The 19,374-nt window shown below is 42.1% G+C and overlaps 1 protein-coding gene across 1 annotated transcript in view; it reads left to right on the forward strand.

Moving 5' to 3' along the window:
* The window catches only part of LOC148442733 (proton channel OTOP1-like), a 116,107-nt gene that overhangs the window by 45,642 nt on the left and 51,091 nt on the right, over window positions 1–19,374 (forward strand). Inside the window, exon 6 of the mRNA XM_088463555.1 lies at window positions 12,915–13,045. Within this exon, the coding sequence (XP_088319681.1) occupies window positions 12,915–13,045 (131 nt within the window). The remainder of the gene's footprint in view (window positions 1–12,914; window positions 13,046–19,374) is intronic.

Here is a 19,374-nt window from a genome sequence, read left to right on the forward strand (position 1 = left end):
TGAACAGCGCACCCGTGCTTTTATAAAGTTGGAGGGATCTCTACCCTCCAGTCTGACACCGCCCCTGCACTGTGATGGACAACCCAACACTTCCCCCCACTGCAATATCGTGTCCCTAGCCTGGCACTCTCCACCGCTTCAATGCTGGGTCCCCTGCCCGTCACTTCTCCCCGCCCCAATGCCGCGTCCCCTTCTCAGCACTTACCCCCGCACCAATGCGCTGCTTCCCGTTGCCTGGAACCCTTACTAACGTGTGCTTATTGCCGGCAGACAAGGAGCCTCCAATGTGAAGAACATGTGGCGTCGGCGCAGCTCTACCTCACATCCTTGTTGACATGGTGAGGGTGACCGGGTGTAAGGAGACGCGGCGCATTCGGGCAGGGGGAAGTGCCGAGCGGTAGCTGTTTCTTGCCGGGCATTGCACCCTCAACAAACAGCCTGTTTAGGATATGACTAAAGCTGGATACACACTGACAGATATATTGGCCGATCAATTGATTTGCCATTATATCTGGTGCCTGTTGGGCAGTGTGTACCCGCGATATGTCTGTGAACAACATCGTTCACTGAAATAATGTGTCTGCTGTGCTGCAGAGCCGATGGCAGATCTATCTCCAGATATATCTGCCCATCGGCCAGTGTGTACAGGTGGTCTGCCTAAAGCCCGTACACATGCAGCAGAGGCCGCGGGGAGGGGGGCGCCCCCAACCCGCCCCCCGGCCGGGTTGGACCTGCGGCCAGAAGCAGATGATGGCTTTTCAGTGTGTATGAACGATAGGTGGGTTCTACCATATCCCTATTATACTTTTATATTTTTATATCTTATAAATATATATATATTATCAATTAGCACAAAACACATCTCTGTTTTGTGTATGAACGACCATCATCTGCAGATATATCTTTGCAATGTGTACCCAGCATTACACACCATTAAATTGTACTTTGATGCACTCATCCAGACAATAATAATAATAATAATAATAATAATAATAATAATAATAATAATAATAATAATAATAATAATAATAATATTTCTTCCATCACATTATAAATTACAAAATCTGCAGCTAAAATTACAATTAAAAGAATATGACACTAAGAACTCCTTTAAAAACAATGTTATATGTAAGTATACAGTACAGTACATATGTTTAAGGTAATTAAACAACTGGAAATATTTTTTAAGCATTTTCTATCCACTGTGTGCAATGCTAAACAAAATCCTAACCTGTTTCTTCTTAAAAATTTTAATGTGTGAAATATCATATGAGGGGCCAATTTATCATCGGGGGCGAGTTTCGGTGGTGGATACTTAATTAATATAGCAATTCAGTATTGCTTCAGTGCAGGGACAGCTTCTACAAAAAGCAGCTGTTCCAGCAATCAGTAACACTGCTACAGAAGTAGCAGTGATACTTACCGGTGCCCGTACTGCCACTAAGCACTCAGTGCTCGATTCAGACCCGGTCGCTAGATGTGTTCGCTCGTTTCCAGCGTATGCAAATTCGGCCAAGTGACGGCATGGCAGGCTAACGCACGGCAAGGCATAAGCACGCCCACTATGTCTTGGCGTGCAATCGCTTTGTGTATGCAGGCACCCACCAGCCTGTCTTACGCACGTCATCTCCAGGAAGTGTATTCAACCATCGGTACATTATGTACCATCGTAAGCGAATGCAGCGCTTTTGGTAGACTATACCCTGCCGCAAGCACTGCGATCACTTCAGTGTAAAATACAATCAGGTGACGTGTACTAGACGCTGCCTGTAAATTATGCACGCCATGGCTTCTCCTGTCACTCAGTCCGGTGGGCTGCGTATGCTGGGTGAGCGTACGCTTCCCGATCTTTAGCAGTGGTTCGCGCACGCGCACTGTGATGCGTGCGCACAATGCACACCATCAGCAGCTACGAGCGAACGCTACTTAGCGTCCTGGTCTAAACCGGGCCCTCAGTTTGGAGGCGGCGGAGGGTTCCTAATAATGAATGAGTCCGTTACAAAAAAGATGCTTAAACTAGTGTTTCCTCATGTGTAATGGGCCCATAAGTGATGATGATTAGCCACCGTATTAATATATTCTAGTAACAGTCATCAACCTGTTTCCTGATCACATTGCTGTTTCCTGATCACACTGCTGTTTCCTGATCACACTGATGTTTCCTGATCACACTGATGTTTCCTGATCACACTGCTGATGTTTCCTGATCATACTGCTGTTTCCTCATCACACTGCTGTTTCCTGATCACACTGCTGTTTCCTGATCACACTGCTGTTTCCTGATCACACTGATGTTTCCTGATCACACTGCTGTTTCCTGATCACACTGCTGTTTCCTGATCACACTGCTGTTTCCTGATCACACTGATGTTTCCTGATCACACTGCTGTTTCCTGATCACACTGCTGTTTCCTGATCACACTGCTGATGTTTCCTGATCACACTGCTGATGTTTCCTGATCACACTGCTGTTTCTTGATCACACTGATGTTTCTTGATCACACTGCTGTTTCCTGATCACACTGCTGTTTGAAATTGTTGTAGATATTGCAACATGTACAGTAACAGAGATTTTCAATGCAGGCTGTGTCACAGTAACATCCTGGAACTCATTAAATTTAACAACCCTCCATCAAGGGATTATTGTATCACCATCCATGAATCCTCAATCCTTAAAGGCTAATTACCTTAGGAATTATTTAATCAACTGTTTGACTCTTTTCCTTTCAAAACAATCCAGAGAAAGCTAGTTGTGACTGAGGATCTGATTCAGACCTGCTCGCTAAGAAGCGTTCGCCCGTTATTGGCAATGGTTCGCAATGTGCACATGCGTATGCATCCCAGTGTGCGTACGCGAACCAGTCCGAGCGATCTGGAAGCATATGCTCACTGCGCATAGACAGCCCGGCAGAATGAGTGACAGGAGAAGCCGTTTGTGGATGGTGACGGGCTGGCCACTAGAAACGGGAGTGGAGGTGCGAACGCAGGCGTGCCTGAGCGTCTTAACGCCGTTTCTGAGGTGTGCATAATTAACAGGCAGCGTCATAGTACACGTCACCTGGTTGAATTTTACACTGAAATGCTCGCACTGCTTGCGGTAGGGTATGGTCAGCCACAAGTGCTGCGAATGCATCCGATGGTACTCGATGGTACTGATGGTTGAATACACTTACTGGAGATGACGTGCGCAAGTGGGCGTCTTAAGACAAGCTGGTGGGCGTCTGCATACACAAAGCGAACGCACACCAAGACATAGTGGGCGTGCTTATGCCTTGCCATGCGATCGCCTGCCTTGCTGGGTGTGTGCCGGATTAGCATAAACTGGGTGCGTGCAAACGCATCTAGCGAGCGGGTCTGAATCAAGCCCAGAGTATTCTTTTTTATTTTAAGTGCACCAATACCATATATGACATGAATAGGAAGCGGCACTCCACTCTAAATAAAGGAAGCTTGAATCACAGTATAAATTTGCATGTTATTGTGTATATACAGTGTGTATATATATATATATATATATATATATAGTAGCAGGAAGGTCCACACTCACTTTTTGGTGTCGGTATTGCTGGGGTCGAATGCTCAGACAGGTTTAGTAGCTCAAAAAATATAAATACATATTGAGCGCACTCACCAGACTTGCAAGGGTAGAAAAAATTTTATTAGTGGAAAGCCAACATCAGTAATCAAAGTTTCAGTCCTTGCTAGGACTTTGTCAAGATAACAAATCCAGGTATCCCCGCCTCCCTAATATACCTCCCCAAACAATCAAGGAGGCAACTCCCGCATTAATCATTGAACATCTGTGTCATACAGAAAACAACAGACTATTGACATACTAAATACACAAAACATACAACACAAACAAACAAACAATACACAGCTATATGTCACTGTTCTGTCTTGTTAAAACAGCATCCACAGAGACTGACCTGCCATCCAGGAAGTTCACATCAGCCATAGACACACAGACCACCCGCGTGCGTACCACAGCGGGACGCAAATAAATCAGTAACCTAGCAACCGATCAGCTGCGATACCCAGCATCAGACATAGCTGACGGCCGACACATGTAATTACAATAAGAGATTAAAAACTATTGGGATCGGTCAGTATCCAATAGCATTAATGAAGGCATAATACCTTGCATAGTATAATATGGAGTAATACTCTGCATTAAATGTAAATCAGTGTTCCACATAGAAACAAAAATAGAAAAATGAAAAAGCAAATATAGTGACAAAAAAACAAATAACTCACTAAAACTCTTTAAACACACACAATGCATAGTATCTGATCAAACACAGTCTATTGTTGACTAGATTATCAATATTAAGATATGTTCATAGACTGCATATAGAGCCAAACCAAAAATAAAAACAAAAAAAGGAAAAAATAAATAAAATATTTTGCAAAAAATTTCTCAAAAGATTACGGTCATCCACGTACTACATAGGAAATAGATGCAAATTATTTCCAATTTCTGTACTTATAGGCAAAGTCACAAAAAGTCAAAGTTAGCATACACTGAAGAGAGTCCTCCGACCGCCCTCCAGATGAAAAAAATATTGTCGATAAAATGACGGTAATGTACAATACTACCTCCAAACCGCGGTACAATATATGTGTTCTCGTAGGCATCCATATACAAATTAGCATATGATGGTGCTATATTACTGCCCATTGCAGTTCCCGCTGTTTGGAGGTAGTATTGTGTTCCATACTTGTAAAAGTTGCATGTCAAGGTGAATTACAGGAGTTCAACCAAGAACTCTAATGGCGGACCCTGGAAGTCTGTGCGCATAAGTGTCCTTCTAACAGTATCTATCCCCTCACGGTGAGGTATCACCGTATACAGGGAAGAAACGTCCATAGTAACAAGCAATGTATCATGTAATCTGGATATTTTAACAATATCTTTAATGAAGTCGTTAGTGTCCTTCAAATAACTATTTATATCCCTCACACAGGGTTGTAAGAAATTATCTAAGTACTGTGTTATTGGGGCAAAAAGTGAATTGCAGGCCAATATTATCGGCCTACCAGGTGGATTATCTAAGGTCTTATGGATCTTCGGTAGTAGCTATAATATCGGACAAATAGGAAACTCACTCCTCAAGAAATCATTAGTAGTCCCATCAATCCAGCCGTTATCAACAGCTAGGTCCAACAATGTGTCTAGTTTATTCTTAAACCCTACTGTAGGATCTCCTTGTAATTTACAGTAGGTAGTTTCATCCGACAATTGTCTGTGGACCTCTTTATCATAGTTACATGTGTCAAGAAGGACCACTGCACCGCCTTTATTGGTGGGTCTAATAGTCACAGCCATATTTTTCCGCAGACCATTCAATGCAACTTTCTCAGCTGGAGTTAAATTATACCTGACTCTCTTCTGTTAATTAAGACACTTATGTAAATCTTGATCCAATAGTCGTGAAAATGTTTTGATACTTGGATTAACCGAGGGTGGATTGTATGTACTCCTTTTCTTAAACATACACGGTTGTAAAATATCTGAACTATCATTGAACTTCTCTTTGAGTCTCAATTTACGCATCAATTTATATTTATCAATAAACCATCTAAAGTCATCAAAACGTACTGTTGGTACAAAGGACAAATCCTTTGAAAGTACCCTCATCTCTGTTTCGTCCAGTTTATATGTAGATAGATTAATTATCATCCCCTCCCCGCTTTCGGGTCTTTCTTTCTGTTTTTTATATTTGCCCCGCCTGGGGTGTGGCCTTCTATGTTTAAAGACACATTTGGTGCTTGTGAGCGAGTAAAAGCTCGTGGTAATGATGGTTTAGAATTACTCTGGGTCTCAAAACTCTCCTGATCTGAGGAGGATGCTGTAGAGTAGTTGTCAAGATAGGGTTGATTAGAGCGGTACCAATTTTGCCTAAACCTTATAGTTTGAGTGTCATTGCCTGTCAACCACCTATACACTCGGTGGTCCTGGTAATCCCGTTTAACCTTCTCTAATTTGGCCCTCTTGAAAGTAATCAACTCTTTGCGATGTTTATCAATTTGTAAATTCAATTTCTCTATCCAAGTGTCAGATATATCATTTTGTAATTTAGTAATTGCCCCAGGATGAAAAGTAGCAATTTCAGAGCGTATTTTCTTAAGGTCAATGCCCACTTTCTCTATAACTAGTAGAAGGAGATTGAATGAACATTTGTTCAATATTGAACACCCATTTGCTACAAAATGTCGGATTGTTTCTCCCTATTGTAGGGATACTCTTTAATCTGAAACCCCTAGGTATTTGTTTGTTACGGAAGTAATCAGATAAAAATTTGCCATGTACCAATAAATCAATCTCCCTCTTCTCCAAATGTAAAAGTCTATGGTAAAGATCTAGAGAACTCTCAGCTGGCAAAGTATCAAAATCGTTAGTTTCAAATAAAACACGTGCTGCATCCTCATCAGTAAGAACAAACTGATCGTTTTCTGCACTGAATAATAATTCTACTGTTACTAGGTTATCCATTAATTATCCCCGGTATATATAGAGGTATCAAATACACTGCCGTTTTGCCGCCGATAGTTATAGCAAACAAAAACACATATAATTTTTGACTCAAAGAAAAACGCAGAAAAAATTCAAAATTATTCAGACAAAACCAAAAAATCAATCAACATATAATCTGTGTTCAAACATAGGGCCTGATTCAGAGCCGGACGCTCTGACCAGAGCACTCGCTCTGAATCAGGGCCCACCTCCGTTAATATGGAGCGTCCTCCTGGACGCTCGTATAGCTGTGGGTCACCACCCACAGCATATAGGAGTGTGCAAAAAGATGGTCGCGATGGTCTTGACCATCGCGACCATCGGAACTGCGAGTGAAAGCCTGCGGTTGGGTTTCTCAACCGCAAGGCCAGGAGTGATTTTCACTAGTGATGTCAGTGGGGCCGGCTTCAGACGGTAGGCGTTCCCTTGGGAACGCCTCCGTCTGGCAGGCACGCCCCCGGCACGCCCACCAAAGGGGGCGTGCTGTCAGTCACCATCGACAGCATGCCCCCTTTGATGAGACACTCCGAGCGAAGGAAAGTCCTTCGCTCGCCGGGTCTCGCGCATGCGCACGACGGAGCTCCCTCCGTCGTGCGCATGCGCAGTGGGGAACATCGACCCACTTGCAAGCGTACTGCTGCTCACGAGTGGGTCTCAATGACCCCCATAGTCCTCCAAACACTGTTTAGTGGAAAAACCAGTCTCCATAATAAGTCAATATATGAAATAAACAGACATCCAGTCTATATTATGAAAAAAACTCCAACGGGTGCCGGACATCAGAACAGTAGTTGTTCAAACATGTAGTAGCAGGAAGGTCCACACTCACATTTTGGTGTCAGTATTGCTGGGATCGCAGGCTCAGACAGGCTTAGTAGTTCCAAAAATATAAAAACATCCCATTTTGCCGGACTGTAGCCATGTCATAGCTCTCTGTGATGGGACAATTTCAGGTCGCAAGAGGAGATCTTTAGATTCGGACCTCTCTTATAGCTTATCAGCGGGGTTTTTGGAAGACTGCCCCTAAATGTCGGATGAGATGATGTTTAATGGCTTTCCTTATAAGAGGGCCCGCTGTATCAAATGTAGTAGTGATTACAAACGGATTCTTAGACATATTCTTCCTCCTTCCACTGTTTCCATTCAAAAAAATCTCATAAGCTTTATTATGACAAACATCAATCGTCTCAGCCGTGTAACCTCTCTCAAGAAATCGCATCTTCATATCTGCCAGTTGGAGTGTAGCAGTATCTGGGTCAGAATTGTTTCGCTAAACCCTAAGAAATTGTGATATAGGTAAATGCTGTTTTAGAGATTGTGGATGATGACTACTGAATGAAAGTAAAGTATTGCGATATGCGCTTTTCCTATACAGTCTATGACCATATCCACTACCGGTGGTAAAAACCGTCACATCTAAAAAGTTTATACATTGTGTATCCGATGTCAGAGTAAATCTGATCGGGGTGTCCCGTCCATTCAATTCAATTTCGGGTCGCAAGAGGAGATCTTTACGATTCAGACCTCTCCATGGGAACGCCTACCGTCTGGGGCCGGTCCCACTGACATCATAAGTGATGTCAGCGGGTGGACTTCTTGCTCTGTAAGAGCAAGAAGTCCACTGGAACTTGCGGCAATGAGACCCTACCACAAGGGTCTCTTCGCAAGTCTGATGGTCGCGATGGTCTTGACCATCGCGACCATCATCCTGGCCACTCGCACTAGCTGTGGGTGGTCACCCACAGCTATGCGAGCGGCCAGGAGGCCGCTCTGAAAAAACAATAGGCGGGCACTGATTCAGAGCGAGCGCACTGAAAGAGCGTCCGGCTCTGAATCAGGCCCTGAGTCTGGAATCACGTAGAAGTGTATTAATATTTCAAAGGATTTTTCTTATGTATGTGTGTTTTATCCATTATTAAAAATCCTTTTAAAAAACATACTGCGTTATTGTGGATCCCATACGTCTTACTTATTTCAGATATATTTATATATAATAGATTATCATGACAAATAACATATTTGTATGGTGGTCATTCATATGCTCTGTATTATATGGAGGCCACTCACATGCTGTTTGCATTATATGGTGTTCATTCACATGCACTCTGTATTATATGGCAGTCATTCACATGCTCTGTATTATATGGCAGTCATTCACATGCTCTCTGTATTATATGGCAGTCATTCACATGCTCTGTATTGTATGGCAGTCATTCACATGCTCTGTATTGTATGGCAGTCATTCACATGCTCTGTATTATATGGAGGCCATCACATGCTGTTTGCATTATATGGTGGTCATTCACATGCACTCTGTATTATATGGCAGTCATTCACATGTTCTGTATTATATGGCAGTCATTCACATGCGCTCTCTGTATTATATGGCAATCATTCACATGCTCTGTATTTTATGGCAGTCATTCACCTGCTCTCTGTATTATGTAGCAGTCATTCACATGCTCTGTATTATATGGCAGTCATTCACATGCTCTGTATTATATGGCAGTCATTCACATGTTCTATATTATATGGCAGTCATTCACATGTTCTATATTATATGGCATTCACATGCTTTTTGTATTATATAGCAGTCACAAAAAATGGTCTGTGAAGTGTAGTGTAAAGGCAGTCACAAAAATGCTCTATGTTTTTGTATGGTGGTCACAAAAATGAGAAGGGGTGGTGTGTACCCTATTAGAATCGTATGTATCCCAGCCCATCTCCACTTGCAACTGGGATGGTGTACTTGGGCTGCAATGGGAATAGTTTGCTATGATGTCCTGACGGAATTGCAGTCACTGTTGAATGGAAATTATACCTATCACTGCATATTGTTAAGTAAACCCTATATGTTTTATTTCTTTATGGATTAGTTTTCTTTGTAATTTATTATTTCCGTACTGGGGTGGAGGGGGTTCTTTCTAAGATTTTCCTTCAGTTCCAGTTTGTCTAATAAAGGTATTCATTGTATGAATTAGGATGGGGGTCTCAAACCAGTATCTTTTAGGATGGGGGCCTCAAACCAGTATCTTTCCTAGGGCCCTTAATCCGGCTTCGGCTACATCTATCTGCTGCCCTGAGGATATAGCCCAGGTTGGTCTGAGGCAGCCAGGCCAAAAAACTACTAGACATACAGTACCTGCAAGAAGCAGGCCGGACTTTGAGACTTTGTGATTGATTCTGAGTTGCAGACGCTGCATCTTATGCAATATATAGCACTTATACATACGTCCCTATAGAGTTAAAGCTTGTGAACAGGACCCACTTACCTCTTTGTCTGTCTGTTATTACCTAGACTTATTTTATTAATGTTTGTTCTCAATTGTAAAGCACAATGGAATATGCTGGCGCTATATAAGTAATGATTAATAAATAAGAATAAATAATGATAATGCTGCGGCTGATTTCAGTAATACTGAGACGCCCAGAATATTACATATTATAGATAGATAGTACCCTGGGTGTTGGAAGGGACACAGATGAGTTATGTGTAGATGGAAGCTCCAGCATATCTTCCTTCTTCTCTGGCAATGACTTCACAAGCTTTATCCACCTCAGACTGGAATAACATTGATTATTTCATTACAATGGCACCTGCCAAGATGTAGAAAAATGGGCAAGCATAAGGAACTGAACAACTTTAACAAGGCCAAATTGTGATGGCTAGGCCAGAAAATTTCCAAAATGGTAGTTCTTGTTGGTTGTTCCTGGTATGCAGTGGTTAGTACCTACCAAAGAAGGACACCCAAGGCTCATTGATACGTGTGGGGAACAAAGGCTAGCCCATCTGGTCCTACTGTATCCCACACAGGGCCGGACTGGCCATCGGTCACTTCTGGCAAATGCCAGAAGGGCCGATGACCTCAGGGCCGGCTCGAGGAGGGTGGATATGTACCCTGCCGTCCACCTCCTGATTCACTATGAGCTCAGGGAGATGGAAGGGGTGGCGGCAGTGATGGGCCAGTGCGCTGTGCTCGGTCGGGATGAGACGGGGCGTGCCGCCAGGCCCCCGTGACTCGCAGCACGCACCCTTGAAACAGCCATGCTCCCTTTGCGAGTGAGGGCACCTAAGACGCGCGCACAGGGTGGACTTCCAGGGCTGATCTACAGCCCCAGTCCGTCCCTGATCCCACAGAAGTCCTACTGTAGCACACATTACTGAAAAAGTTAATGCTGGCTATGATAGAAAGGTACAATAAGAGACCAAAGGAAAAAGAAGACTTATCGTTGGGGGCACTCATATAGAAATAGAGATAATTTAAAATATAACTTTTAATATAATGTTACTAAAACAAGGTAACCTACACAGACGGACATACATACAAACAACATATACTTTATATTTACCCTTATAATTAAGGGAGCCAGCTCATATAAGGAAAAAAAGAGGGGTTACCCTCTATAGATTCCAGAAATTTTTTTTTGGTTGAGCGACATCAAATTAACAGAGTAATCCCTCTGTGCAGTACAATAACGCACCGCTAAGATAACAGTAATATTTATCTAATAAGGATAATATCACCCTACGAGTAGCAGCAACTAATAGCTGTCACTCACAATTTAGTAACAGGCTCTGATCACAGAGCACAAGTGCATATGATTGGGATATGTACACACACAGCTGTGTATCACATATATAATTTGTCGCTATTCCTGATATATAATATTGTCAAAAGTATTCCCTGATGGCAATGGCCTGTTTCAGTAGAATAATGCTCCCTGCCACACTTCAGAAACTGTTCAGGAATGGTTTGAGGAACATGACAAACAGTTCAAGGTGTTGACTTTGCCTCCAAGTTCCCCCCAGATCTCAATCCGATCAAGCATCTGTGGGATGTGCTGTAAAAACATGTCCAAGCCACTGAGGCCCCACCTCGCAATTTACAGGACTTAAAGCATCTGCTCCTACTGTCCTAGCCTGGTTTTGTTTCCTTGATCTAGCATCCTGTACAGGTCTTGTGGAGTCAATGCCTTGACTGGTCAGATCTGTTTTGGTGTTGGTGGGGGGACATATACAATATAATACATACATACATACTGTAGGTTTCACATGGGTAGTTGTGGAGTCCAAAGTTTTTGTACATTGCAGAGATGTGAAGATCAGCTTCAGATAAATAGCAGGATGATACTTTAATATTTTTTTTAACTTATCAAGTTATTTATATAGCATCTACATATTATACAGCACTTTACAGAGAATACATTTAATCATTAGAGTTTGGAAGCACTCGGATGTAATTTATAAACACGGAGAGAACACGCAAACTCCACACATATAGGGCTCTAGTTGGAACTGAACTCATGACCCAAGCAAGACAAGTCTTACCTGATCATGCGTGACATGTTGGTGTGAAATTGTTAATAAAAACTAAACCACCTGAAATTATAAAATATTCTCACACTCACTATTAACTACCCAGGTGTGCTACCTTTAACGCGCAGAAACAATTACACACGCAGTGCGTCATTTGCTCATTTCTGCTTGCATTCAATGGACTTGCAAGCAGCAATGTCTCCTTAACTTATCCTACAATACACTTACACCCTTCCACACCCATAAGTCACTCATGGGAAATGTACGCAAACATCAGCCAGCACGCTACTGTTATAGCCAGCAACCGTAAGCAATGGTTGGAAGCTGGAAGCAACAGAATAGAATACCTGCATAAGGAACTTATACTACAAAGATTTTATTTATATATATGTGAATTTATTAATACACATATTATCATTGATGGTATTAATAGGCTGCACTATAGATTTCATTGTATTTTACAAACTAAAAAATTATACATTTGTATGATCTGAAATTATTATTATGGTCACTATACAGCATTTATAAAGCACCACAATATATAGCTGCACAATGTGTGAAACTACTTTGTAACACAAATTAATTTCATTTAAAAACCTACATTTAAGCGAGTGGCAAGGAAATACCCACCCACCAGTGGCGTATCTATAATGGGTGCAGGGTGTGCGTGGCAAACGGGCCCCCGGGTCCAGGGGGACCCTGCACTGCACACCCTGCACCCATATAATTTAAAACTCACCTGTCCGTGGTCCCGCATCGGGTGTCAGCACTGCACAGAACACCGGAAAATGGCCACAGCGGCTATCTTTCCTGCGTTCTGCGCATGCGCAGTAGACTCCGGGCACACTCTAGTACCCAGAGGCTACTGCTTCTGCGGTGGCTGGCCAGCCGCATTAGTCGGCTGCCGGCCGCCAAGGAGAGAGGAGGGGGCGCTGCATGGAGAATGCACACGGGTCCTCTCCTCTCTTAAGACGCTGCTGCCGCCTTCAGTTTTTAATATATTAAAATTTGTACAGGAAATGTTTTTTTTTTTTACTTATAATTATTATTGTTATTATTATTATTATTTTTTTTTTATAGGTTTGGCTTAATCCATTCTGTGTTTACAAATCTGCTCCTCTGGGCCAGTGCGGTAGCAACAGAATCAGACCACCAGCTGGAAGAGCACTTGGGCAGGCTGACGTCTCTTGGCTTTTCAAATATATCTTTGCGTAAGTTCCGTGTTGGAGTAAGCTAATATTTATTAATCATAATAGTGAATGCAACAATTGTGTGTCATCCAAAAGGAATAATGTAGTCTATCTACCATGTAGTCAAAAGTATCTTTTACAGTATTTAACCCCTTTTCACAGCCCTGTGCTGAGCCTATTTTCACGCTTCTTGAGCGGGTCCCATTCCAACACTACTGTTTGCGATTTTTTCCTGAAGTGATTTTTATGTATTTTTAAAAAATACCACTGATTTCTTTCTAAGAACTGACAAATGAATCTAAAATGTCCAAAAAAACATTCTTATAATAAAACTGCAAGAAAGTGACGTGTAAGTTACTGTGTCTAGGTAGTATATATATTTTTGCTCTGCTGTTCTTCAGTACTGTGTATGCAGATGCATCCAGTGACATCGTTGCTGATAGCACTACAAAAGTGCGCACGCTTAGTGCCATGCAATTACCCATTGTTGCATACGCTATGGCGCGCACTGCGATTGCACCATGCAATCCTATGGGGTCGCTGGTGTGAACGCAGTGCGCGTAACCGTTCATGGGCATCCGACTCGCGCCATGCGTGGTGCGATTGCCTATCAAGCGGCAATGATGTAACTGGGCATATCTGTATGTTTCTCCATACTATGCTGAGATGACTTGTCCCAGATTATCCTTGTGCCGTCTGTCTATTTTCTGGTCTGATCACTTACTTAACCTGTTTGGTCACCTTGATGGTTCTGCTCATATTCTAACCTGGAACTTGTGCTGCCTATCCTGACTGCTAGTCTGTTTGTGTATTGTCAGCCTAGTAGTTACAACAAACCGGTCATGACTGGTAGAGGCAGCAAAGCCCATTACCACTTTGCATGGTTCTCTAGTGAAGATTGATTAGCCATTAGACTCAGGGCCGGATTAAGGCTTGTGGGGCCCCGGGGCAACTAAGTTGTGGGGGCCCCATCGATAAAATAGCTACGGCCCCACACAACGACTACTATGCTCCTTGTCTCCGGACTCTCCACTGGCCGGCAAGGATTGCAGTATACTACTTCATGTCCGCAACATTGCTGGGAACCGACTCCCAGCAGCATAGCGTACATGATCTAGTACACTGCTAGGAGCAAACGCAGGATTTTGAGTGTCTTTGGGTACATACCGCAGTTGATTACCGCGATATGTACCTAGAATATTGCAAATGACAGTTCTTCTGATAAGAGCTGTCTTTTGCGATGGATCTGGACAGAGGAGCTTCTGGGTTTAACACCGTCCAGATAAGTAACCCAGAAGCTTCTATGGGGTAACGCCACCTGAATATGGCGTTACCCATTAAAACTAAGCATTCCAGTGCTTTGTACATATGGGGAATGCGGTAAAAACCCCGAAAACTGCATTTTCGGGGGTTTTACCTCATTTTCCCCTTTAGTACATGCCACTCATAGAGAGTGAGATAGAGGAAGGTAGAGATCGAGCTAAATAGACAGATTGAAGATATGAGATAGACAGACAGATAGATAGATAGATAGACAGATTGAAGATATGAGATAGATAGATATGACATAGATAGATAAATAGATGAGATAGATAGAATGATAGATATGAGATAATATCGATGAGATAGATAGCTAGATAGATATGAGATAGATGATAGATAGATAGATAGATATGAGAGATATATAGATAGATAGATAGATAGATATGAGATAGATAGATAGATATGAGATAGTTAGATATATAGATAGATAGATAGATAGATAGATAGATAGATAGATAGATAGATAGATATGAGATAGATAGATATGAGATAGATATGAGATAGATAGAGAGAGAGATAGAGATATATAGAGAGAGATAGACATATAGATAGATATGAGATAGATATGAGATAGATAGATAGATAGATAGAGAGAGAGATAGAGAGAAAGAGATAGAGAGATATATAGAGAGAGAGAGACCGATAGATAGATAGATAGATAGATAGATAGATAGATAGATAGATAGATATGAGATAGATAGAGAGATATAGATAGATAGGTAGGTAGATAGATAGATAGAGAGATATAGATAGGTAGGTAGATAGATAGATAGATAGATAGATGTAGGGATAGGGATGAAGCTAGAGAGAGAAGTCATCCTCTGCTGCTGTCACGCTGTGTGATGGAGTGTGCTGTCACTGCAGTGCAGTTTTTATGCTGCCGGCTGTGATTGGGAGTCGGCCACGGAGTGTCCACAGTGGCCAGGAATGTTTTTGGTAGTGTGGGGGCCCCTGGACGACTGCTCCGTCCGCCCCGCCTATAATCCGGCCCTGATTAGACTAAATACCCCAGTGGGCAAGTATCAACTGCTAGCACCCATGCAGGTACACCGGCGGGCAGTGAGTTTCATGCAGATAAATTTCCCTAAGATCATGATAAAGGAGCTTATGTCATATTCTCCTATCTAGCGTAGAATTTGCCTTGAACCCACGTGTGGGAAAGGAATGATGATCTTCTACATTGCTTCTGCTTTTATTGCAGCCTTTGATGAGTCTAGTTGGGTGTCCTTAATCCTCTGCTTATAACAGGTCACCATGTTCATTGTACAGTACACCATTTATTTTTGTACATTGGCTTTGCAGCTCACTGAGAATAAATAAGCATTGACAACCACCACCCGGCAATGTATCTCACCCATAATCCAATACAACGGGTTGGAAAATTCCATCATTCAGTTATGGTGAAATCACCCTCTGTGATAAAAGTAATATTCTCCAGTAGTCTCCAAGGGTCTTGTAAAAACAAAAAAAATGCTTTTTCCTGAGCCATCAGACATGTCTCTCTACCCCTGTCAATGACAGATACTGCGTGGTTTCTGTCATTAGCCGGGCCCGCCAGCCAATCAGAGGCCGCTCTACAGTTAGCGGTTGCAGAATGGCTGTGACCTTCGTGACTGTCAATCAACCGGGGCTGGTTATGCTCTGGATGGGGGGGGGGGGGGCACGTCATATATATATTTTTTTCATTAACCATACATTAACTAGCACACACACAAGCAGCCTGCACATATTTTACTGATATGTACAGGCTGCTTGTTCAGGAGGGAAACACGGGCAGGAAACACAGGTAGGAACGATCACATACACCATCTGAAAACATGATCCTGACAAACAAGGGAGCTTGGCAAATTCCTGAATGTATTTTAAAAAGTAACTCCCGATCCTAATCGTTCCTACCCGTGTTTAAAAACAGACAGACATGGGGCAAACACAGAGCTTAGTAAATTTACCCCTTGGTCTTTTTATGTACTGTGACCACAAGGGCTACTTTGTCAATCCTAGACAGTGTTATCCAGTCTCCATTTAGTTCAGACTCTTCTAACATGACTCTACAAAGTTTGACTTACTATTAGGAGTTATCCTTCAGTAGCATATTCTTCTTGGATGTTGGGACTACTGTTAACTTTATTAAACAAGTTCTGTTTCAAAATTATCTGATTTCATTAGTTCCTTATACTGTATATTTAGATTGTGGCCATTGCTGTAAGTAGCATTCCTGGAGAACATGATTCAAGACTGTTCAACTTAACATCCTGAAGAAAGAACAAACCTCTTTATATTTAATTCCAAAAGCTTTGGCATTGTGCATGATAGGTCTACTTTATCTGTAACAACACCTCCCACCAGGCATCGGCTGGTGGTACAGTCATGTCATGTCTTGGGGTTCTTTATGTTTTGATACCTGTAACAGCTACTTATTCTATTTATTCAGCATTCTTAGACACACAACCTTCTTTCCCTGCAGTATACTCAGAATCCAATTATATAAACTCTAAGATATTTTCTCATTGCCCTCATTGTCATTGGTTTAATGGGCAGGATGCATCAAGGCATATTCAGCAGAGGTTTGGCCGCTTACAGCATATGCACCAAGCTCTGGAATGTGATAGATTCCGGAGCTTGCATGTGGTGGGCAACGCGGGGGTCAGTTTCTCTGTCAGGGATAACTCTCCGTATGACCTGTGCTCTAGGCAACTCTTATATGTTCCCCAGGGAAACTGCTATGTAGCCTTCAGTGAGTACAAATAGGGGCACCTCCCTCCTAATTTCACTGTGGGGTGTCAGCGTCTCCTTCAGGGAGAGCTCTCCGTATGATTTAGGATCTAGTCCTCTACCATACGTCCCCCGGGGAAACTGCTGTGCAGCCGTCAGTGTAGGGTAGGGGGGTAAGAGGGAAGTGAGTAATACATGATAGGCAGCGTCCCGCACATATACTTACTGCTCTCCACTGTTGTCACCTATAGAGCCACTTGGTGGAGCATTTGGTTTTGCTCTTATTGTCCCGTGTATAGTTTGGGATTGCTGTTTCAAATAAAGTCCTTAATAGAGCATGTCTCTTTCAGTCTGTGCTTAAGCTACTGCGGCAATATTCACTGTAGCCTCTTGTTAACTACTTAGTATGTATCCAAATATGTCCAACTCCTATAGTTTCAGGTGCCTCCACAGTCTGTGGGAGTCTGAAGTCTCCGTTCTGCCTGGTTAGTTCTTCCGGGTGCAGTCATGTGACCCGCCTCCTTCCTACGGTTAGGGGATGCCGCGGTGCACTGACCAGAGTTTTTGTTGGGACTGCAGTGGTGGTGTTGTAGGTTACCACCGCTCACCCTCCGCCGGGTTAATGAAGGTCTCTGGCTCTGTCCCAGCGTGTGAGCCGCGTCTTTATCGTAGAGCCAGCACGCGCTGCTCCTCCGTGATGGGCAGCAATATTCACTGTAGCCTCTTGTTAACTACTTGGATAATTGTTTTGCATTTACATGGGTACATTGGATATAAGAGAAAATAGAGCCAAAAAGGCCGACATCATATTCTCACAGCGTGACAATACATCATCACTACATGACAGTGGAAATACATTCTGTGACACAGTTTTACAATTAGAAAAATTAATTGCAAACCTTTCAAAGATGAGACAGAATTTGGACAATTAGAAACCATAACAAAAAATAGACTCCAACATGACGAAGATAAAATAATAGCCACAAAACGCTCAAAAATCAAATTAGGTAAGAAACCCATAAACAAAATTAACTCCCAATCTAAAATTAGAGAGATCAATTAAGAGCAAAGTGTAGTACACCAAAATTAAGAACTTTTAGCAAAAAAGGGAATACTACACCAATATATACAAAACTTAATCTGATGTACCAACAGTATATGCTGAATTACATAAAGGACTTGCTACCATAAACAATAACGTGCAAAAAGTGAAATCACCGATCAACAACGACACCGAATCGGACATAGATCAGTCATTTTCTGTTTACAGTATAGACGAGGGGGAAGACAGCAATTATGAACAAACGGCCAGACTATGTTTAGGCACAGCAATCATAAATCCAGATTTTCAGGCAAAAGATACTTTGGAAGTAACAAACACACAGTCAGACAATCAACAATGGGCCAACTATTTTTTAGACTTGAAAACAGGGCTGGACACCTGTATACAAACACACAAGGCATCAAACAAAAGAAAACTGCATAGACTAGAAGAGGATGTAGAATAGGCATTAAAAGAGGGAAAAACAGAGGCTTACAAAACAGCAGGGACAGAACACGAAACACCGTAGAAAAAAACTTAGAAAAAGCTGGGGTATTCATGGTGAGCAACATTAATCTCACTGACAAACATATATCAGCCCTACAAAAAGGTCTGAAATTCACCCCAAATAGATCATTGAATAAATTTGACATGTATCTGGATTTACACAGATACACAAGGAATCTGACTCTTAAAAAATATTTTGCTAATAACCACCTCACAATTCTGTACAAATCATATGAAAGGTCACTTCATACACACATTTGAAATATTAGTAACCAACAAGCTTGAAAAACTTGAGTTAAAACACATAAAACACAACAATATAAGCAAAGCAGAATTGCGGGCACTTAAGGAACTTACGGAAAACAATAAGGTTATAGTGAAACCAGCTGACAAAGGGGGAGGGGATTGTAATTTTAAATATGACAGACTACAACAAAGAAGCTTAAAGGATATTAAACTATAAGAACTCCTATGAAACTCTTACAGGGGACCCGACTGAAACCTACCAAAAAGAACTTAGGAAACATTTAAATAAGAGTTTAGCATTAGGAATTCTAAATAAAAAAGAACACCAATTCCTTTACATCCCACATCCGCTTATACTGTTTTTTTACTATCTACCCAAGATGCACAAGGACACAAAAAATACCCCAAGCCGACCTATAGTGTCAGGCACTAACTCCCTGACAGCTAACCTTTCTCAGTATATAGACCAATTTCTGCAACCATATGTGAAACAACAGAAGTCGCATTTACTCGACACGAC

This window comes from Taudactylus pleione, unplaced genomic scaffold (assembly GCF_031769625.1).
Source record: "Taudactylus pleione unplaced genomic scaffold, aTauple2 ptg001408l, whole genome shotgun sequence".
NCBI lineage: Eukaryota > Metazoa > Chordata > Amphibia > Anura > Myobatrachidae > Taudactylus > Taudactylus pleione.